This window comes from Podarcis muralis, chromosome 2 (assembly GCF_964188315.1).
Source record: "Podarcis muralis chromosome 2, rPodMur119.hap1.1, whole genome shotgun sequence".
In the NCBI taxonomy this organism is placed as follows: Eukaryota; Metazoa; Chordata; class Lepidosauria; order Squamata; family Lacertidae; genus Podarcis; species Podarcis muralis.
In genome coordinates, this window is record NC_135656.1 from 16,219,320 (window position 1) to 16,239,626 (window position 20,307).

The 20,307-nt window shown below is 42.2% G+C and overlaps 1 protein-coding gene across 1 annotated transcript; it reads right to left on the reverse strand.

Moving 5' to 3' along the window:
• Positions 1-3,888: 3,888 nt before the first annotated feature.
• On the reverse strand, positions 3,889-13,732 carry LOC114587161 (thiol S-methyltransferase TMT1A-like). The gene is made up of 2 exons (XM_077923941.1): positions 13,090-13,732; positions 3,889-4,154 (listed from the first exon to the last, which is right to left on the reverse strand). The coding sequence occupies exons 1-2, from the start codon at positions 13,591-13,593 to the stop codon at positions 3,918-3,920; spliced, it is 741 nt and encodes a 246-aa protein (XP_077780067.1). The 5' UTR covers positions 13,594-13,732; the 3' UTR covers positions 3,889-3,917.
• Between the last annotated feature and the right edge of the window lie 6,575 nt (positions 13,733-20,307).

Consider the following 20,307-nt stretch of genomic DNA (forward strand, 5'->3'; position numbering starts at 1 on the left):
TCACAGGAGACCAGGGCCCTGCGGGACTTGACATCTTTCCGCAGGGCCTGCAAGACAGAGCTGTTCCACCAGGCCTTTGGCCAGGGCACAGCCTGACTCCCTCCCTCAGCAATCTTCGCGGAGCTCTGGCCCAATGGTTGCCAGTGGCTTGAATTAATTAATTTTATAATGAATGATTTTAGAGTGTTGTTTATGCTGTACTTTTGTACTGTTTTATTGTTGTTAGCCGCTCTGAGCCCAGCTTCAGCTGGGGAGGGCAGGATATAAATAATTTTTTATTATTAATTATTATTATTATTATTATTATTATTATTATTATTATTATTATTATTATTCCCTTGTGGGTTTGTTTTTTTTTGTCTCAAGCAGCTGCAGACTTGAGCAGCAGTCCTGCCCTGCAAATGCTTTACTTTTATTCGCTCTGGCTGTTCATATATATATATATATTCCAACATGCATTTATAATATCCTATCTAAATTTTATCACATATTTTCTCTTTTTGACTTCCTTCAACCTCTCTGACAATCATCCATTATTCAAATTCTTAAATACACATTTCCTAATTTTATATTGCATTTTATAAACCTTCACACCCTTAGTTTTCATCAATACAATAGTTCTCTATCATTTACAGAACTTCTTGAAATCCCACTAGCGTTATTTGCTCATCACATACACATTTCAGATAGTCTGAAAATTTTCCCCAGTCTTCAAGGAACTTTTGATCTCGTATATATCTGTTCTTTCCTGTTAGTTTGTCTTGTTCAGCATAGTCCATCAGTTTCATTCTCCATTCTTTGAGCGTCGGCAGTTGTTCCTGTTTCCATTTTTGGGTCAATAATATTCTCGCTGCTGTTACTGCATATTTGAAAAGTTTACAATCCATTCTATTTATTTCATTTCCTACTATTCCTAGAAGAAAAGCCTCTGGTTTCTTAACAAACGTATATTTCAACATCTTTTTCATCTCATTATATATCATTTCCCAGAAGCCCTTCACCTTCTTACAGTCCCACCACATATGGTAAAATATTCCTTCTTTTTCTTTACATTTCCAACACTTATTACATGTTTTATACATTTTTGCCAGTTTCACAGGTGGGATGTACCATCTATAAATCATTTTCATAACATTTTCCTTTAACGCAGTACATGTCGTAAATTTTATATTTTCATTCCACAGTTTTATCCAATCGTTAAACTGTATATTTATATCTCTCGCCCAGTGTATCATAACCGATTTAACTTCCTCATCTTTTGTATACCATTCTAGCAAGATTTTATACATTTTGGACAAAATTGAATTTTCATTGTTTATTATTTCTATTTGAAATTTAGATTCTTTTTCCTCATAACCTCTTTCTTTTAAGTCCTTTTAAACATTTTGTTAACCTGATAATAATGCAACCAATCATACACATACTCTTTCACTTCTTCATAGGGTTTCATTTTCCATTTTCCTCCTTCCTTTATAATCAATTCTTTATATGTAATCCAGTTCCCCCTCATATTAACTTTCTTAAGACTCATAAATTCTAACGGAGATAGCCAGTGGGGAGTTCTTGATTCTAATAAACTTCTATATCTCTCCCATATTTCTATGAGAGATCTTCTAAAGATGTGGTTTTCAAAGCCTTTATGAATCTTTCTTTTCTCACACCATAGCTATGCATGCCAGCCAAATCTGTTATCAAAACCTTCTAAATCCAATAACTCAGTATTTTTTAACTTTATCCATTCTTTCCGCCAGCAGAGACATGAAGCTTCATAATATAATTTCAAGTCTGGCAGGGCGAAGCCTCCTCTTTCTTTCGTATCCATTAATAACTTATACATAATTCTTGGCTTCTTACCCTGCCAGATATATCTTGAAATTGCTCTTTGCCACTCTTTAAATATCACTGTCCCCTTAATTATTGGAATAGTCTGAAATAAGAATAACATCTTTGGCAGCTGCTGCTCTGGCTGTTCTTTTGTTCTCTCGGTGGCAGAAGAGACATGGACACCTGATGGTTTTTATGACCTACTTTAGGTTAATTATAAATTAACCTAAAATGCATAACGTCAGATTTTTTGTGATTTTTTCAAAAAAAGATTTTCCGCAGCTTACGGTGTCAAGGCCTGATTTCTTAGCCTAGGATAAAAACCCTTTTGTTTTCACCGCTAAACCTTTCAGAGTGGCATTTGCAACCGTTTGGCACCATTTATGAGTGAATTGCATAACGTCAGGATTTTAGTGAAATTCTGACCACGCGGGTTAAGGATTTTTTCAAAAAAAGATTTTCTGCAGCATACGGAGTCGAGGCCTGATTTCTTAGCATAGGATAAAAACCCTTCTGTTGAGATTAGAATATAGGCATACAGCGATCCTTTCAGAATAACTGAGCCCTGTAGCAGGATCAGTGCTGGATTTACGTACTGTATAAGCTAAGCAAGCTATAGTTTAGGGCCCCACTCTTTTAGAGCCCCCAAAAAATTAAAGGAAAAAACCTTGGATGTACATTTCCAAAATGTAAGATAAAAAAATAAAATAAAACCTACATACAGCAACAGTGTTTTATGTTGTGTAGGCTCCTATGATGTAAGTAATGGGCCCCACCTGCTAGCCTGCCCCCTAAAATATCAGTGGTTTGCTCATTTCTATATATAGGGGCCTATAATCTGCTATTTATAATTATTAGTAGTTTGCATCATATAGGTACTTATGTCAGAACTCCCTGACATTAGTTATATCAGTGAGCCTGAACTGTATGAAAGACAGGAAGATGAGAGGGAAGAGGGCTTCAGAAGGAGGAGAGACTGAAGTGAACAGGGATTCCCAGCCCACGTTGGGGGAGGAGAGAGAGGGCAGGGAAGAAATGCAAGAAGGGGAGTCGCAGGAAAGGGAGCAGACAGATTCACAGGTGTTGCAGGGTTAAGCTCTGGCTCAGAGGTGGAGCAAAGACCGGAATCTCTGTGCACACGGATATCAGAAGACTGTGGGAACGTAAGAGAAGGGTCGTAAAGGCAACTGGCAGCAGTGATGATGATTGAAATTAGGCCGGCTCTTGCCCGTTGTGTAAATAGCAATAAACAAGGACTACAAAAAGAGCCTGGTAAGCAAACCAGATAAGCTGTTGTGGGCACACTCCACAACCTGTTATACCGGCTGCAATAAAACGTTGCTTTAAGTGCAGGGAAGGGACTCCATGGGTTTCAGGAAAGTCCTCTGTTAGCACACATGTGCCTACAAGCACCACACTGGCAGCACCTGCGATAGGAACCTCTCAGTCATCTTCCAAATTAAAAAGAAATTCTGTTTAAGTTAATGGACAATGGTGTGGTGTAGTGGTTAAGAGCGGTGGACTTGTAATCTGGTGAACTGGGTTTGCTTCCCCACTCTTCCACATGCAGCTGATGGGTGACCTTGGGCTAGTCATACTTCTCTGAAGTCTCTCGGCCTCACTCACCTTACAGAGTGTTTGTTGTGGGGGAGGAAGGGAAAGGAGATTGTTAGCCGCTTGGAGATTCCTTAAGGGGAGTGAAAGGTGGGATATCAAGTCCAAACTCTTCTTCTTCTGATATCCCAACCTCCATGGGGATCAGATGCTTCCAGGGAGAATAGTAATGGTAGTTCATGTATGCTCACTTGGAAGTGAATGAGGCAAGCCCAAGATATGTGTTATGGCAACGTTCACATCTGCATGGGAGCAGCTGGATTGTGGAAAGTGAAGGTAGCTGGACAGTCTGTCAAATGGAAATAAAAAATGGATTGATAATAACATACATGTGTGTGCATCCAATTATAGATTGCGCAAGAGGTTCACAGGCCATAGGTGACATAGTGATGGGTTGTCCTATAATTCTTATGGTTAGGTTCTACACCCCAACCCAGAGACACCTGCATGGAGATTTTGTTCAGTAATTTATTTCCAAGCTACTTTACAGCATAACCTATGATATGCGGCCTAGTAGGGTGCCATTTTAAAGGAGCATGTATGTGTCGTAGCTTCAGCTCTGAGAAGCCAGCTTTTTCCAGGTCATTCCAGGTTTCTCTGGCCAAGTGGCACCCGTCAAACAGACATATCCAAGTTGGATCATAGATCTGCTGCCAGAAGAGAGTCCAGCTGGAAGGAGCACCTGCAACGTGTTCTAGGAAGTAGAAAGCGCCACCCTGGAGAAACAGAAATGGAAGCATATAAGTTACTTTCTATTCTCCTTTAGATTTCCTCAGATATTCTTTTTTTTTATAATAATATTTATTAAAGTTTAACAAAGAAATAACATCAACAAAACATCAATAAAGAAAAAATCACAAAAAGCAAAACAACAGACATCAAAAAACCAAACAGGAAAAACAGAAAAAGAAAAATACAAAAGAAAAAATTTACCTTAAAAGAAACTCTCTTTCGTATTAATAAATTTCAAAAAACCTTATTCTCTTTACTTCCACCCGCCTTCCCTTCTTGTATTCCACTTTAGAACGGTTGTTCAGCAAGATCGTGCATTATTCATTTTAGACTGTTATCCTTCCCTTTATAATCTTATTTGACTTAATCGCTAGAACCCCTTCCTTTCATTTTCAGAACCTTCAGCATTCATAAATTTTACAGTGTTTTTGTAAATAAACTTTAAACTTCTTCCAGTCCTCTTCCACCTGCTCCTCCCCTTGATCTCGGATTCTGCCGGTCATTTCTGCCAGTTCCATATAGTCTATTATTTGCGTCTGCCACTCTTCCAAGGTGGGTAGATCTTGCGTCTTCCAGTGGATTTCCTCAGATATTCCTTTGCACAATCAGCGCTAATGGTATCAGAGTGCTGTTAATTTTTCATGGCAACAGCCACTGTTCCCCTGAATTCTGTCCTGAATCTTCCCACATTCAGCTGCATTGGATGGCTTTGGGGTTCTGGTCTTATGAGAGGAACATGGAGAGCTCAGTGGGTTAGAGCGTGGTGCTGAGAACGGCAAGGTTGCAGGTTTGATCCCTGTACGGGACAGCTGCATATTCCTGCCTTGTAGGGGGTTGGACTAGATGATCCTCAGGCTCCCTTCTAATTCTACAATTCTATGATTTCTCTGTCCGCTTTCTCCATTCCGAGCATAACATTACACATCTCCATCATTTGCCTTTTCTCACAGCTGCTACAAGCTGGGTCAACCTCTTCACCAAACTATCTGCTATGGCTGCAAACTCTCATCCCTGGTCACTTACCACCAATTCAGATTCCTGAGGTTATACGTGATTTTATTTATATTTATCACCCCCAAATCACTCTACACTTTATTACTTTGAACTTCATTGGCCATTTTAATGCCCATTTGCTCAGTCTGGAGCAGGAGTGCCAACTTGAATAATATATTGGAGAAGACCAGGTATGCCCCTCCCCATATAATCAACCACAAGAAGTAGTACACAGACACACTCCATTTTAATTGTATTGCCCATCACCTTTGGGGGTCCTGGCCCCCTCAAATATTTTATTCGTGGGGTCAATGGGACCTCGGCTCCTAGGAGCTGGTTCTATGGTTTGGAGAAATCCTTTTGGAGCTTTTCACAACCCCTTATTGCCAACGTGAAAAATTGTCAAACTTGACCCCAGTTCAGTCCTTGGACATGTTAATGAGTAACAGGTTGAGTTTAAGGGCTCGTTCTCAAATAACTGATTGTGCAAACTGCAAATTCAAGTACACTGTGAACTGGTATGTAAACTGCTAAAAATTCTGAAGTTTATTTATGTTGGGTGCTTTTAGAATTATGAACTGGGATAACTAACTAACCTTTTTGGCCGAAGGTTGCAGTCAAGCTTAGCAAACCCTTTGAGAGGTGCATGCCAATGCTGAGAAGGTCCAAAACTCAGTATGGATCCATACAGATGTAAGAGTTGAAAAGGGGAGCTATCCCTTTTCCTGGTTCATCAAATAAATTAACTGATGACCGAGGAGAGGATTGGATTGGATTGATCTTTATTACGGCCATTGGCCCGTTACACGACAGTTTCCCATACCAACATATTATACTTAAACCTCCAAATTTAAAATCGCCAAAACTTACAAAAGACAAACAATAATCGAAGCAAAACAAAAACAAAAACCACCATCATACATTACAATAAATTTGTAACCTATACATCGCCCTCTGCTCATAAATTAATCAGGGATATCAATGGTGATATCGCCTAAAACATAGATCATGGTTTAAAACAATGGTGATATCACCTAAAACATAGGTCATGGTTTAAAGGGGTTATCCGAATCACACAGGAGACCGTTTCTCTTCTTTAGGGATAGGACGCTGATCAGGAATCTGGCAACCATGAGTGATTTTAGGGGGTCATCATCAATTAGTAGATATCTCAGTTTGGCTTCAATCGTGTCATCGGCAATTCCCTTAAGATATTGAGCAAGAAACTTGCTCCTGGCCGGTAAGTGAAAAGCACAGTCAAAGATTATGTGATGCAACGATTCCGGTGCCCCACTATTACAATCACATAAGAGCAATATCTGTCCATTGGAGAATCTATTTCTCAGCACGTTCGATGGGAAGGTGTTGAATCTTGCCTTTACAAAGGCATATCTATGAGCTGAGGAGGTTAAGGAATTCAAATAGTTTGGGAGCCTTAAGAGGGGTAATAAACCAAGATTTAGAGGTGAGCAGGTACCATTGCCCAAGATCATTTTCTGCTGCAAGTCCATCTCCTCTAGCTTACAGGTTACTGTTCTTTTAGCTGGGACTATGTCCTGCTCTAGTAATTTGGATGGGGAGATTCCCATTGCCGTTATTTTCAGCTGTAAATTTTTTACCCATGGGCTCTGGAAATCATCTCTCCACATACATTGTATCAAGTACAAGTTTGGGAGATTGTGCCATAGAGATAACCAGTGACAAAGTATGTGCTTCCACAGAGCATTTTCCAGGGATACAATATTGAGTCCCATGCGTAACGCTGTATTACTTACACAGTTGGGCAGTTTCAATATCCCTCTTAAAAACTGATTTTGAATGACCTCCAGGTGAGATAGGTTGGCAAAAGTCCCCCAGATTGAGATGGCATAGGCAATCGTCGGGATCACCTTGGCCTTGAAGACTTTCAACGCCGATGGGATATGAAGGGCCCCATCGGTGAAGAAGAATCGCAAGATCGCCAAGGAGATAGCTTTGGCTCTATTTGTAACATAGGCTACATGGGCCTTCCATCTGAGGTTATGTTGTAACCAAACTCCCAAATATTGGAATGACTCTCCCATCAATTCTCCAATTATGGAGTTTCCGGCTCTTTGAGAAAATCAGGATCTTAGATTTCCCATAATTAATTGTAAGGGAATTTGCGTTACAGTATGATCCAAAAAATTTTAGGGCCCTCCTGAGACCTACTCTAGAAAAGGAAAGAATGACTGCGTCATCCGCATATAGTAACAAGGGGCAGCGATAAAGTGCTAGGCGGGGTGCATGAATCCTTTCTTGGGCCTCTATTAGGGGAGTCCTCATGTCACTTATGAACAAATTGAACAGGAGTGGAGCCAATATACAACCCTGTCGGACACCTCTGTTAATGGGAATTGAATTCGTGAGATCACCCTCCGGGGTGAATCTCACTCTGGCTGCTGAGTTCTCATGGAGTTTGATTATTAGCCAGAGAAGCCTTCTGTCGATGCCCCAGCGGGTGAGTTTTTCCCAGAGGATGCTCCTGGGGATACTATCGAATGCTGCCTTTAGGTCAATGAATGCCACACAGAGTTGGCCACCCTTTGGGGTGGAATATTTCCAGGCAAGATGCTGTAAAATTAGAATATGATTAATTGTTGTCTGTTTTGGGCGGAATCCAGCTTGTTCGGGCCCATTAATTTTCTCTCTTCGGCCCATTGGATAAGTCTGTTCAACAGGGAGCGGGCATACAGTTTCCCCACTATTGAGAGCAGGCTGATGTTCCTGTAGTTCCCCGGGTCATCTGGTGAGCCCTTTTTGTGGATTGGAACGATAACAGCGTCCTTCCATACTTGCGGAATCTTTCCAGAGTTGTTAACTGCATCGAAGATGTTCGCCAGGACCTTGGCCCACCAGTCCGCGTGGTATTTTATAGCATCTGCTGGGATCAGGTCTGGCCCAGGCGCTTTCCCTGTTTTAAGGTTGACGATCAAGTCATGGATGTCTTCCGGATCGGTAGGGGGCCAGAGGGGAAGCTGATCTTGAAATTCGTCTCTTGTGTTAACGATACAGTCAGTTGTGGCAAAGTAATTTCTTAAATAAGATTCCCAAACCGGGGCGGGAATAATAGTTAAAGGGTATCTTTTAGTTCTTTTATTTACCAGGAGCCAAAATTGTCTGGTGTTCCGTGATGATGAGGCTTCTATAATTGCCCGCCATTGATTCACTTGCCATTCCAGTCTGGCACCCTTTTGAATTTGCTTGTAGGCCGATTTTGCTTGGAAATATTCTTTTGGCAAGACCGTTGCCCCAGAGGCTTTATACTCTTTGTAGATGTTACCAAGAAGTTGTCTGGCCTGTTTACAAGCACTGTTGAACCACAATGCACCTGTCTTCCTTTGTGTTCGATTTATTTTATGCGTCGGGACAGAGAAAAAAGACGTTAGATCTTCCGACAGGTTCGAGAATAGTCTTAGGGTTTGGTCATAATCATGATAATCCTCAATTAAGCTTGAATATGCTTGTTTTAGTCCTAGTTGTAAATATGCTGAGAATTTTTGAGCCTGTAGTTCGGACCATTTTACACTTTTGACTTGCAGTACTGAGTTCGTAATCAAATGTGTTGGATGTCTGTCTCCATCTGGGGTCCAGTCTATAGTCATTGTGGCGACCAACGGTAGGTGGTCGCTCAGTTGAATATTTTCAACTTTAAAATGGGAAAATTTGGGGAATATATCATGAGATACCAGCATATAATCCAGGACACTGTTTGCAGAGGAGCTTATGTGTGTGAACTCACCCGGTATGTCAGGCGGGCAGTTCCCGTTTAGAATCACTAAGTTTAGACGTACCAATTGGTAAAGAAGGGTTCCTGCTTCATTTACCCTTTTGTCTTTGGAGAGTCTTTGATTATGGAGGGAGAGGTCATTAATGAATTCAGGGGTTATCCACCATTTGGCTTTGGTTAAGGACTCCCAGTTTGTTGCAATGCGAGCATTGAAATCCCCTGCTATAACATTGGGTATATTGGGGTGTTTGGAGTGACAAAGAATAAGATGTTCCTCCAGGATTCCCCATTTATTGTATAAATCTGCAATGTTGCCTCCAGGAGGAAGATAAACATTTGTTATAGCAAGTTCGAAGTTTTTCCCCGTAATCAGGGCTGTAATTGCAAGGGTGGAAGCATTTACAAGCGTGGGTTTTGCCCGTATTTTCAAGGAAATTGCTATGACTAATCCTCCACTAGGCCAGCCTCCTTTAGTAGACCGGCATGCCGGTAATGATATAGCATCAAAACCATTAATATTTACTCTCCCCTCTTCCCATGTTTCCTGCAGGAGAATTACTTGGTGTGAGTTTATTAGTTTTACAAAGTCCGGGTTGAATTTTTTCCCCTTCCAACCTGCTATGTTCCAGCTTAAAAGGGAGAACGGGGGGGGGGGGGGGAGTTTGGCTGAGGTTTGGGTAGTCACAATGGAGAAGGGGGGAACGCTGATCTTGATGGGTTGTCAAGTTTAAAGAAGTCAGTAATTTTCCTTTGGCTAATAGTAAATGGTTTCTCTCCTTTTGGCCCAGGTGTGCCTCTTGAGCTATTTATAATTATGCTCTGCTTGCCCGATCCTATAGGGGTAGTGTCCTGGTTTGGTCTAGTCTCCTCTCTGAAATCCCTTGTTTTATCAGAGAGCTTATCATCTAGGGGAGCAGAGATTAAGTCGGTACAAGTTTTAACTATTATTAGACTTTCCTTCCATGGGTATATCATCTTATTTATATGGCCCAAGGGGTTTTCTGTCCAGTCCGTATCGATAGCAGATTGGACTTCCAAATCATCAGCTAGAGATTCTCCATTCGAAAATGATGACTCCAGATCAGGCATTGAGGAATGTGTCGAAATTTTGTTTATATTTGGCTGTTCTTTAGTAGATTTAACCATTTCAGCAGATGCAGAAAGAGCTGGGTCCAGATTAACTAATAGGGGTGGCGAGACAATTGTCTGTATCGTTGTCTTGGCTTTTATGGATCTATTTCGGGGCTGTGGGCTGAATTTGAGAAGGTCCACTGAGCCTCCAATGGCCCTGTTGGTTTGAATTCCTTTGTTTCCTATTTTGCTTTTGGCCTGAGACATCTTCTCTCTTAATTTATCTAATTTATTTATTATTTTTTCCTTTTCTTGTGACTGTAATTCGTCAAATGAATTCATAAGTGCGCTTTCATTGTTGGATATTCTGGAGCCGCCCAAATTCATCCCTGGTTGTGGACTGCAGGCAATCTCCTCCGTTCTCAGTGGGGAAAGCAACATCTCTTTGTCTGGTGATTTTGTAGAGCTTGTTTCTGGATCTAATATCTCTTTCTCTTTTTCCACAAGTAGTGGTTTTACTATACTGTCCGCAAAATTGCCGAGGAGAGGGCAATTTACATCCAATTTGCAGCTGTCCAAATTGGCGGTGTTGCAGGGAGAAAGATAATAGCTGTTTGGGCTGAATCATGTCCCTAGCCTAAGAATTTACCACTGCTAGTTTAAAATATATTGCTCTTGAGGAATCAGAATGACTCATGGTGGAATATATATACAGTGGTACCAGGGACGCGGGTGGTGCTGTGGGTAAAAGCCTCAGCACCTAGGGCTTGCCGATCAAAAGGTCGGCGGTTCGAATCCCCGCGGCGGGGTGCGCTCCCGCTGCTCGGTCCCAGCGCCTGCCAACCTAGCAGTTCGAAAGCACCTCCGGGTGCAAGTAGATAAATAGGGACCGCTTACTAGCGGGAAGGTAAACGGCGTTTCCGTGTGCTGCGCTGGCTTGCCAGAGCAGCGATGTCACGCTGGCCACGTGACCCGGAAGTGTCTTTGGACAGCACTGGCCCCCGGCCTCTAGAGTGAGATGGGCGCACAACCCCAGAGTCTGGCAAGACTGGCCCGTACGGGCAGGGGTACCTTTACCTTTACCTTGGGTTACAAACACCTCGGGTTACAAACACTTCAGGTTACAGATTCCACTAACCTGGAAGTAGTACCTCGGGTTAAGAGCTTTGCCCCAGGATGAGAACAGAAATCACGCGGCGGCACGGCGCGGCGGCAGCAGGAGGCTCCATTAGCTAAAGTGGTACCTCAGGTTAAGAACGGTTTCAGGTTAAGAACGGACCTCCGGAATGAATTAAGTTCGTAACCAGAGGTACCACTGTACAGTATATGGAAATTATATATATATATATATATATATATATATATATATATATATAATCTGAAAGCACTTTCATTCTTTCTTAAAAATCAGTTTGTCACCGAAGCCAATTGACAGTTATTATCATATATCAGAATTCAAATTCCTTTCCTTTCAGATCAGTTGCGGTTTGCTGACTCAAAGTGAAAATCCTGATACCCCCCACCTCATGAACTCTTACATCATCATCAGACCTTGCATCAAAGAGTGAATCGGAATATTCCATGAAGGATTTGTCCAGAGTAAAGGCCATAGGGATGTAGCAATTTCAACACTCACAACTTTCTGTGTAACTCTGTTTCCTAATCTGTGCTGCTGCGGGAGGTTTAGGATAAGGCAGACATGACCCTCTGCCAGTAGATGAAGCATTTCAAAACTTCCCTGTACAGGGCTGCCTTCAGACGTCTTCTAAAACTTATATAGTTACTTATCCGTTTGATTCAGGGATTGCAGATCTCCATACACTCCAACATTTCTCCAATGAAAATAGGGATATCCTAAGGAAAAGCGGGACATTCCCGGATCAAATAAAAAACCAGCACAGCTTCTGTAAATGAAGGACTGTCCCTGGAAAATAGAAGTGTCTGAGTGTCTGGGGAGCACTGTACAATTCTCTGGGCTTTCACATATTTTACAATGTTTTACAATGAGGTCAGTTTTAAAAAAGAAGTTCAGCCTTGGCTTTCCTCTTTCTTTCTGTCTATTCATCCATATCTGAGAAACGATAGTTAAAGAGAAGTCTTAAGGGTAACATCAAATACTAACGGAAAATTAATTGACTGTTTATTTATGTGTTGGAACAGTCTGCGCAGTTAAACCTCTCCAACTTCTTTTAAAATAGCCTTGGTCGCAAATGCCCTTCTGTAGCTTGAATCTAGGCTGTTGCGAAAGGGGACTTGAAGTTAAGCATGTTCTTATGCACATTCTTGCACAATCCGATTGCTCTTTAGATCTCCTCGTTTAAAAGTAGTTAAGATGTTACGGTTTTGTTATGCTTATAGCATTCTCCTTTAAAACTATGGCTATCTGCTGCTGTCAAAAACATTCAGGAGAATAATAATAATAATAAATTTATCCGCCCAACAGGGTATTAAAAACACAATAAAACATCAAACATTAAAAACTTCCCTAAACAGCCTTCAGATGTCTTCTAAAAGTCATATAGTTGTTTGTTTCCTTGACATCTGATGGCAGGGCGTTCCACAGGGTGGGTGCCACTACCGAGAAGGCCCTCTGCCTGGTACCCTGTATTCTCACTTCTCGCAGTGAGGGAACCGCCAGAAGGCCCTCGGTGCTGGACCTCATTGTCTGGGCTGAATGAGTGGGATGGAGATGCTGCTTCAGGTATACTGGGCCTTCCTGCCCAACCATCTACCAGTTTCAAAGTTGGAGACAAGCACGTTTAAAAATTTGCTTTGGTCTTTCACAAGTGCACAACAACAACAGACAAAATAATAAGAGGCATATCTAGATCTGTCTAAGGTGCCCTCAATAACACAGAGTGTGGGATTGATTCTCCCTAACTGTAGTTAGGGAGAAAAGCAATGGAGTGATCCCAACATTTGCAACTTATGAGAATGTAAATAGCTCAGAAGCAAATTGGTTTACGCAGAAACAACAAGGGATCCGAATCCATCTACCTGTATTTGTGATTGCCCAATGGATATAGAATTGACTAACACCCGAGAATACAGCATGCCCCTGCATTTACTGAATTGTCCTTGTTCTTCCCACGGCGTGAGCTACTTACCGGTCTCAGCACCCGTAGGACTTCTTTCATAACTTGCTCCGGGCTCTTCACAGAGCATAGCACCAGCGTTGAAACCACCACATCCACTGATGCAGCTGGTACCTGGTGCAGGTCCTCAGCCGGAGCCACCAAACAGCGTTCCACCTCCACGTGTGGATTTTCAGCCATGCTCTTGTCAAGAAACTTCTGGAAGTTGGGGTTCGGATCAGTGCATATGATTTTGCATCCCGCGGGGTAGAACTGAAAGTTGGAGCCAGTTCCCGCACCAATCTCCAACAGTGTGAGGGCCCCCGTAGGACTGGCAAAGTCCTTCAGGTTGCTGAACATTTCCTTTTTCTTGTCAGACATGTGCTTATTATAACAGATGGTCACCACAGCCATGAGGTAGGGGAACAACTTCTTGCAAAGGGGTTCCCAGATACCCAGATACCATAGCAAGTAAGCAGGGAAGGCTAATATCTGGACGCAGAACCTGAGCAGGACAACTAGGCATGTTGCTTCCATGTTAGCAAGAGGGCAGAAAACAGCAAAGTCAGAGGAGAAGAGAAAGTCAGTCGCAGAGTCTCGAGGGTGGGGCTTGTTTTTATCTGCAGCTTCCAGTCCTAAATAACTAGCCAGTTAAAACGAAGCAAGCAAGTTCCAGGAATAGCTTGATATATGTTAAAGGTACAGCTGCCAGAGCCCTTGGCAGTGACCACACTGGCTGCGAGATCTCAAAGGGTGGAGAGGAATATTCTTCATAAACTAAACACACACTCTCTCTCACACACACACCAATAACCTTGTGTGTGCACGCACTCGTAATCTTGCCCCTGTCAGAGGGAACTTAAAAACTGTATTTGCTGTCTTTAAGAGGGAAATAATCTCATTTAGGGGGTATTCTAACACTTTATAAGTACTCCGCGGTCCTAAGGGCCGGATTTACGTATAAGCTAAACAAGTTATAGCTTAGGGCCCCACTGTCTTGGAGGCCCCCCACCCCCAATTTGAAGGAAACAAAACTTGTACATTTCCAAAATATAATATAAAAAACAAATAAAACAAAACATACATACACCAACACTGTTTTGTGTTGTGTAGGCTCCTATTTCGTTATGCGCAAATGGCTTTAGATACTTATTAGGTCCATAAATTACCATATAGCATATATTCAACACAAAATAACAGCGACAATTTGTTGTTGACAAAGGACAGCTGGACATATAAAGGGCCCCATTACCGTCAGCAGGTTAGAGCCTCATTAAAGCGAAATCCGACCCTGGCGGTTCTGTAGTTACCCAATGCAAATGTTGGTTTAAATTTGTTACAAGCTTTTCCTAAATATAAGGGGAAACCTTTTTCCCATGGCAGAACTCTTTCACACCAAAACTGTGCTGAAAAATGTTGGGGTGGAAGGATTGGCTCCCTCTGAGTTAAAACTACGGTAGTCTTCAGTGATATGTTTGCTTCCCTTGTGGGTTTGTTTTTTTGTCTCAAGCAGCTGCAGACTTGAGCAACACAGTCCTGCCCTGCAAATGCTTTACTTTTATTTGCTCTGGCTGTACTTTTGGTCTCTCTGTGGCAGAAGAGACATGGACACCTGATGGTTTTTATTACCTACTTTAGGTTAATTATAAATTAACCTAAATTGCATAACGTCAGATCTGACATTATGCAATTCACTCAAAAATGGTGCCAAACTGCTGCAAATTTTCCCCTTTCGATCCTTCGTTTGCATAACTATCTACAGTATCCCCCTGCTGGCCCAGGGTGAGAACTTCAGTACATAACAGAAAGGTTGGGCGGTGAAAACAGAAGGGTTTTTATCCTAGGCTCAGAAATAAGGCCTTGACGCTTTAAGCTGTGGAAAATTCTTTTTTGAAAAAATCCCTAACCCGCGTCAGAATTTTAGTGAAATTTTGACATTCTGCTATTCACTCAAATTCACCTGAATGTAGTGAAATTTAGTGATATTAGTGAAATTCTGACCCCGTGGATTAAAGATTTTTTCAAAAAACGTTTTTCCGCAGTTTACGGCGTCGAGGCCTGATTTCCTAGCCTAGGATAAAAACTCTTCTGTTTTCACTGCCCAACCTTTCTGTTATGTACTGAAGTTCTCACCCTGGGCCAGCAGGGGGATACTGTAGATAGTTATGCAAATGAAGGATCGAAAGTGACGTTCAGTGATTGGATAGTTTTAGGAAGTTGCTACAGTACCGTTGTACTGGAGCTCTATATAAGCAGGCTGACTAAGCCCTTCAGCTCATTTCTGTTGTGGCCCTTGAATAAACAAGAGCTGTTTGAAGAATCGGTGTGGCGTCTGATATGTTCACCCACAACTTAACACTGGCGACGAGGATGGGATTGATGGACATCAGAGCACAGCCAGATGCGGCCATCCTCTGAACTGAGCTGAATCACAGAGCAAAATCACTGAGCGAAATCACTGGACAGAACCAATTCAGAGCTGACTGTTCTGGCTAGAGCACAGTGTTCCATCCATCGCCCTCCACGCCGGCATCGGAATCATGGCTTCACTTGTGCCTCTACCGCCGTTTGCGCCAGCCTCTGAATCATGGGACTCCTACCTCACTCGGTTCGACTGCTACCTCCAAGCCAACGAGCTGACAGAAGTATCAAAGGAGCAGAAGTGGGGCCTATTCCTCAGCCTCTGTGGGCCTGAGGTGTTTGAGACAGCCCGAGCATTGCTTGCACCTGAAGCAGTCCAGGCAGCACCGTGGGACACGATTCAAGAGAAGCTCTGCAACCACTACGGGCCAAAGCCGTCCAAGATTGCTGCCTGCCATGCATTCTACCACTGGAACCAGTCAGAGGGGGAGTCAATTAACAACTACACTACTGCCCTCCAACAGGCTGCAATGCACTGCGAGTTCCGAGACTTAGACGATGCCCTGATGGATCGAATCATCTGCGGGGACATCCATCTGCAACGGCGTCTGCTCGCCAAGCCAGACCTCACGCTGCAGAAAGCCATTGAGGAAGCCGTGGCCTCGGAAGCTGCCGAACGCTCCGCCCAGGAGATCCGCAAGGCCAGCAGCCCGCATCTTGCTAGGAAGCCAGTTCCAGTGCATCATGAAGAGGTCAGCAGTGATGAGGTATTCTCCAGTGAAGACGATGACATGCACCAGACAAAGCGGGAGCGCAGGAAGTTCCAACAGAAGTCCAAGGGCCAACCAGAATGTGGCGGCTGCGGAGGCAACCATTCCCGTGCCAAGTGTCGATTCAGATATGCCATCTGTCGGAAGTGTTCCAGAGGGGCCACATCGCTAAGGTCTGCCAACTTAACACTTTCAGGGGAGCATTTGCAACAGTTTGGCACCATTTCTGAGTGAATTGCAGAACGTCAGATTTTTTGAGAAATTCTGACCCCCGCAGGTTAGGGATTTTTTCAAAAAAAGATTTTCCGTAGCTTAAAGGTCCGAGGCCTGATTTCTTAGCCTAGGATGAAAACCCTTCTGTTTTCACAGCGAAACCTTTCAGGAGAGCATTTGCAACAGTTTGGCGCCATTTATGAGTGAATTGCAGAATGTCAGTTTTTTTGTGTGAAATTTTAATCCCGCAGGTTAAGGACTTAAAAAAAATTAAAAAAAAAATTCCGCCGCTTAAAGCATTGAGGCCTGATTTCTTACTCCAGGATAAGAACCCTTCTGTTTTCACTACCAAACCTTTCAGGGGAGAATCTGCAATAATTTGGCACCATTTCTGAGTGAATTGGATGATGTCAGAATTTTAGTGAAATTCTGAACCAGCGGGTTAAGGGTTTTTTCAGAAAAAGATTTTCTGAAGGCATTGCAGCTTAAGGCATTGGGGCTTGATTTATTAGCCTAGCATAAAAACCCTTCTGTATTCACCGCCAAACCTTTCAGGGCACCATTTGCAAGAGTTTGGCACCATTTCTGAATGAATTGCAGAACGTCAATTTTTTTGAAAAATTGTGGCCCCGTGGGTTAGGTTTTTTCCCCAAAAAAATTTTCCCCACAGATTTCCCACTGTTTCTGCTGGAAATAGAAGAGTTTCTTTCATCGGAAAAAGAATTAGCCCTCGACATCTGAACTTGCGCGAAAACCTTTTTTTGAAAAAATCCCTAAGTCACACGGTCGCAATTTCAGCAAAAATCTGACGTTCTGCAATTCACTCAAAAATGATGGCAAACGGTTACAAACGATCCCCTGACAGGTTTTTCGGTGGAAACAGATGGGTTTTTATCATCTGAAACAGAATTAGACGTTGACGTCTGAACAACTTAAAAAAAAATAAATCCGTAAGTCGCGCGGTCACAATTTCAGCAGAAATGTGAGGTTTTGAAATTCAGTCAAAAATGGTGCCAAACTGTTGCAAACGAACCTCTAACAGGTTTTTCGGTGGAAACGGATGGGTTTTTATCATTGAAACAGAATTAGCCCGCAAGGTTTCAACAACTTTTTTTTGAAAAAATCCCTAAGCCGCACGGTCACAATTTCAGCAAATATCTGACGTTCTGCAATTCACTAAAAAATGGTGCCAAACTGTTGAAAACTATTCCGACAGGTTTTTCGGTGTTAACAGATGGGTTTTTATCCTTGGAAACAGAATTAGCTGTCGACGTCTGAAAAACTTTTTTTTAAAAAAATCCCTAAGCTGCGCGGTAACAATTTCAGCAAAAATCTGACGTTCTGCAATTCACTCAAAAATGGTGCCTACCTGTTGCAAATGATCCCCTGACAGGTTTTTCGGAGGAAACAGATGGGTTTTTATCATTGGAAACAGAATTAGCCGTCGACGTCTGAAAACCTTTTTTTTGAAAAAATCCCTAAACTGCGCGGTCACAATCTCAGCAAAAATCTGACGTTCTGCAATTCACTCAAAAATGGTGCCAAACTGTTGCAAACGATCCCCTGACAGGTTTTTCGGTGGAAACAGATGGGTTTTTATCATTGGAAACAGAATTAGCCGTTGAAGTATAAACAACTTTTTCTTGAAAAAATCCCTAAGCCGCGCCGTCACAATTTCAGAAAAAATCTGACGTTCTGCAATTCACTCAAAAATGGTGCCAAACTGTTGAAAACGATCCCCTGACAGGTTTTTCGGTGGAAACAGATCGCTTTTTATCATTGAAACAGAAATAGCCCGCAAGGTCTGAACAACTTTTTTTTGAAAAAATCCCTAAGCCGCGCGGTCACAATTTCAGCAAAAATCTGAGTTTCTGCAATTTACAAAAAAATGGTGCCAAACTGTTGAAAACTATCCCCTGACAGGTTTTTCGGTGTTAAGAGATGGGTTTTTATCATTGGAAACAGAATTAGCCGTAGACATCTGAAAAACCTTTTTTTGAAAAAATCCGTAAACTGCGCGGTCACAATTTAAGCAAAAATCTGACGTTCTGCCATTCACTCAAAAATGGTGCCAAACTATTGCAAACGATCCCCTGGCAGGTGTTTCGGTGGAAACAGATGGGTTTTTATCATCGGAAACAGAATTATCCGTCGACATCTGAACAACTTTATTTTGAAAAAATCCCTAAGCCGCGTGGTCACAATTTCAGCAAAAATGTGACTGTCAGGAAACTGACATCGGTACAGAGTGGAGAGGTTATGCTCCCCATTGATGCCGGAGAGGGAACCAGTACAGGGGTAGAGAGGGCTTCCGCTGGGGAAGAAAGGCAAGGTGACACAAGGAAGTAAGAAGGGATTGAGAGCTTTTCGGAGGGGAGGCTCCGAGACTCTTCTAGTGAGGTCAGTGAGGAAAAAAAAAAAATTCCGCCGCTTAAAGCATTGAGGCCTGATTTCTTACTCCAGGATAAGAACCCTTCTGTTTTCACTACCAAACCTTTCAGGGGAGAATCTGCAATAATTTGGCACCATTTCTGAGTGAATTGGATGATGTCAGAATTTTAGTGAAATTCTGAACCAGCGGGTTAAGGGTTTTTTCAGAAAAAGATTTTCTGAAGGCATTGCAGCTTAAGGCATTGGGGCTTGATTTATTAGCCTAGCATAAAAACCCTTCTGTATTCACCGCCAAACCTTTCAGGGCACCATTTGCAAGAGTTTGGCACCATTTCTGAATGAATTGCAGAACGTCAATTTTTTTGAAAAATTGTGGCCCCGTGGGTTAGGTTTTTTCCCCAAAAAAATTTTCCCCACAGATTTCCCACTGTTTCTGCTGGAAATAGAAGAGTTTCTTTCATCGGAAAAAGAATTAGCCCTCGACATCTGAACTTGCGCGAAAACCTTTTTTTGAAAAAATCCCTAAGTCACACGGTCGCAATTTCAGCAAAAATCTGACGTTCTGCAATTCACTCAAAAATGATGGCAAACGGTTACAAACGATCCCCTGACAGGTTTTTCGGTGGAAACAGATGGGTTTTTATCATCTGAAACAGAATTAGACGTTGACGTCTGAACAACTTAAAAAAAAATAAATCCGTAAGTCGCGCGGTCACAATTTCAGCAGAAATGTGAGGTTTTGAAATTCAGTCAAAAATGGTGCCAAACTGTTGCAAACGAACCTCTAACAGGTTTTTCGGTGGAAACGGATGGGTTTTTATCATTGAAACAGAATTAGCCCGCAAGGTTTCAACAACTTTTTTTTGAAAAAATCCCTAAGCCGCACGGTCACAATTTCAGCAAATATCTGACGTTCTGCAATTCACTAAAAAATGGTGCCAAACTGTTGAAAACTATTCCGACAGGTTTTTCGGTGTTAACAGATGGGTTTTTATCCTTGGAAACAGAATTAGCTGTCGACGTCTGAAAAACTTTTTTTTAAAAAAATCCCTAAGCTGCGCGGTAACAATTTCAGCAAAAATCTGACGTTCTGCAATTCACTCAAAAATGGTGCCAAACTGTTGCAAATGATCCCCTGACAGGTTTTTCGGAGGAAACAGATGGGTTTTTATCATTGGAAACAGAATTAGCCGTCGACGTCTGAAAACCTTTTTTTTGAAAAAATCCCTAAACTGCGCGGTCACAATCTCAGCAAAAATCTGACGTTCTGCAATTCACTCAAAAATGGTGCCAAACTGTTGCAAACGATCCCCTGACAGGTTTTTCGGTGGAAACAGATGGGTTTTTATCATTGGAAACAGAATTAGCCGTTGAAGTATAAACAACTTTTTCTTGAAAAAATCCCTAAGCCGCGCCGTCACAATTTCAGAAAAAATCTGACGTTCTGCAATTCACTCAAAAATGGTGCCAAACTGTTGAAAACGATCCCCTGACAGGTTTTTCGGTGGAAACAGAT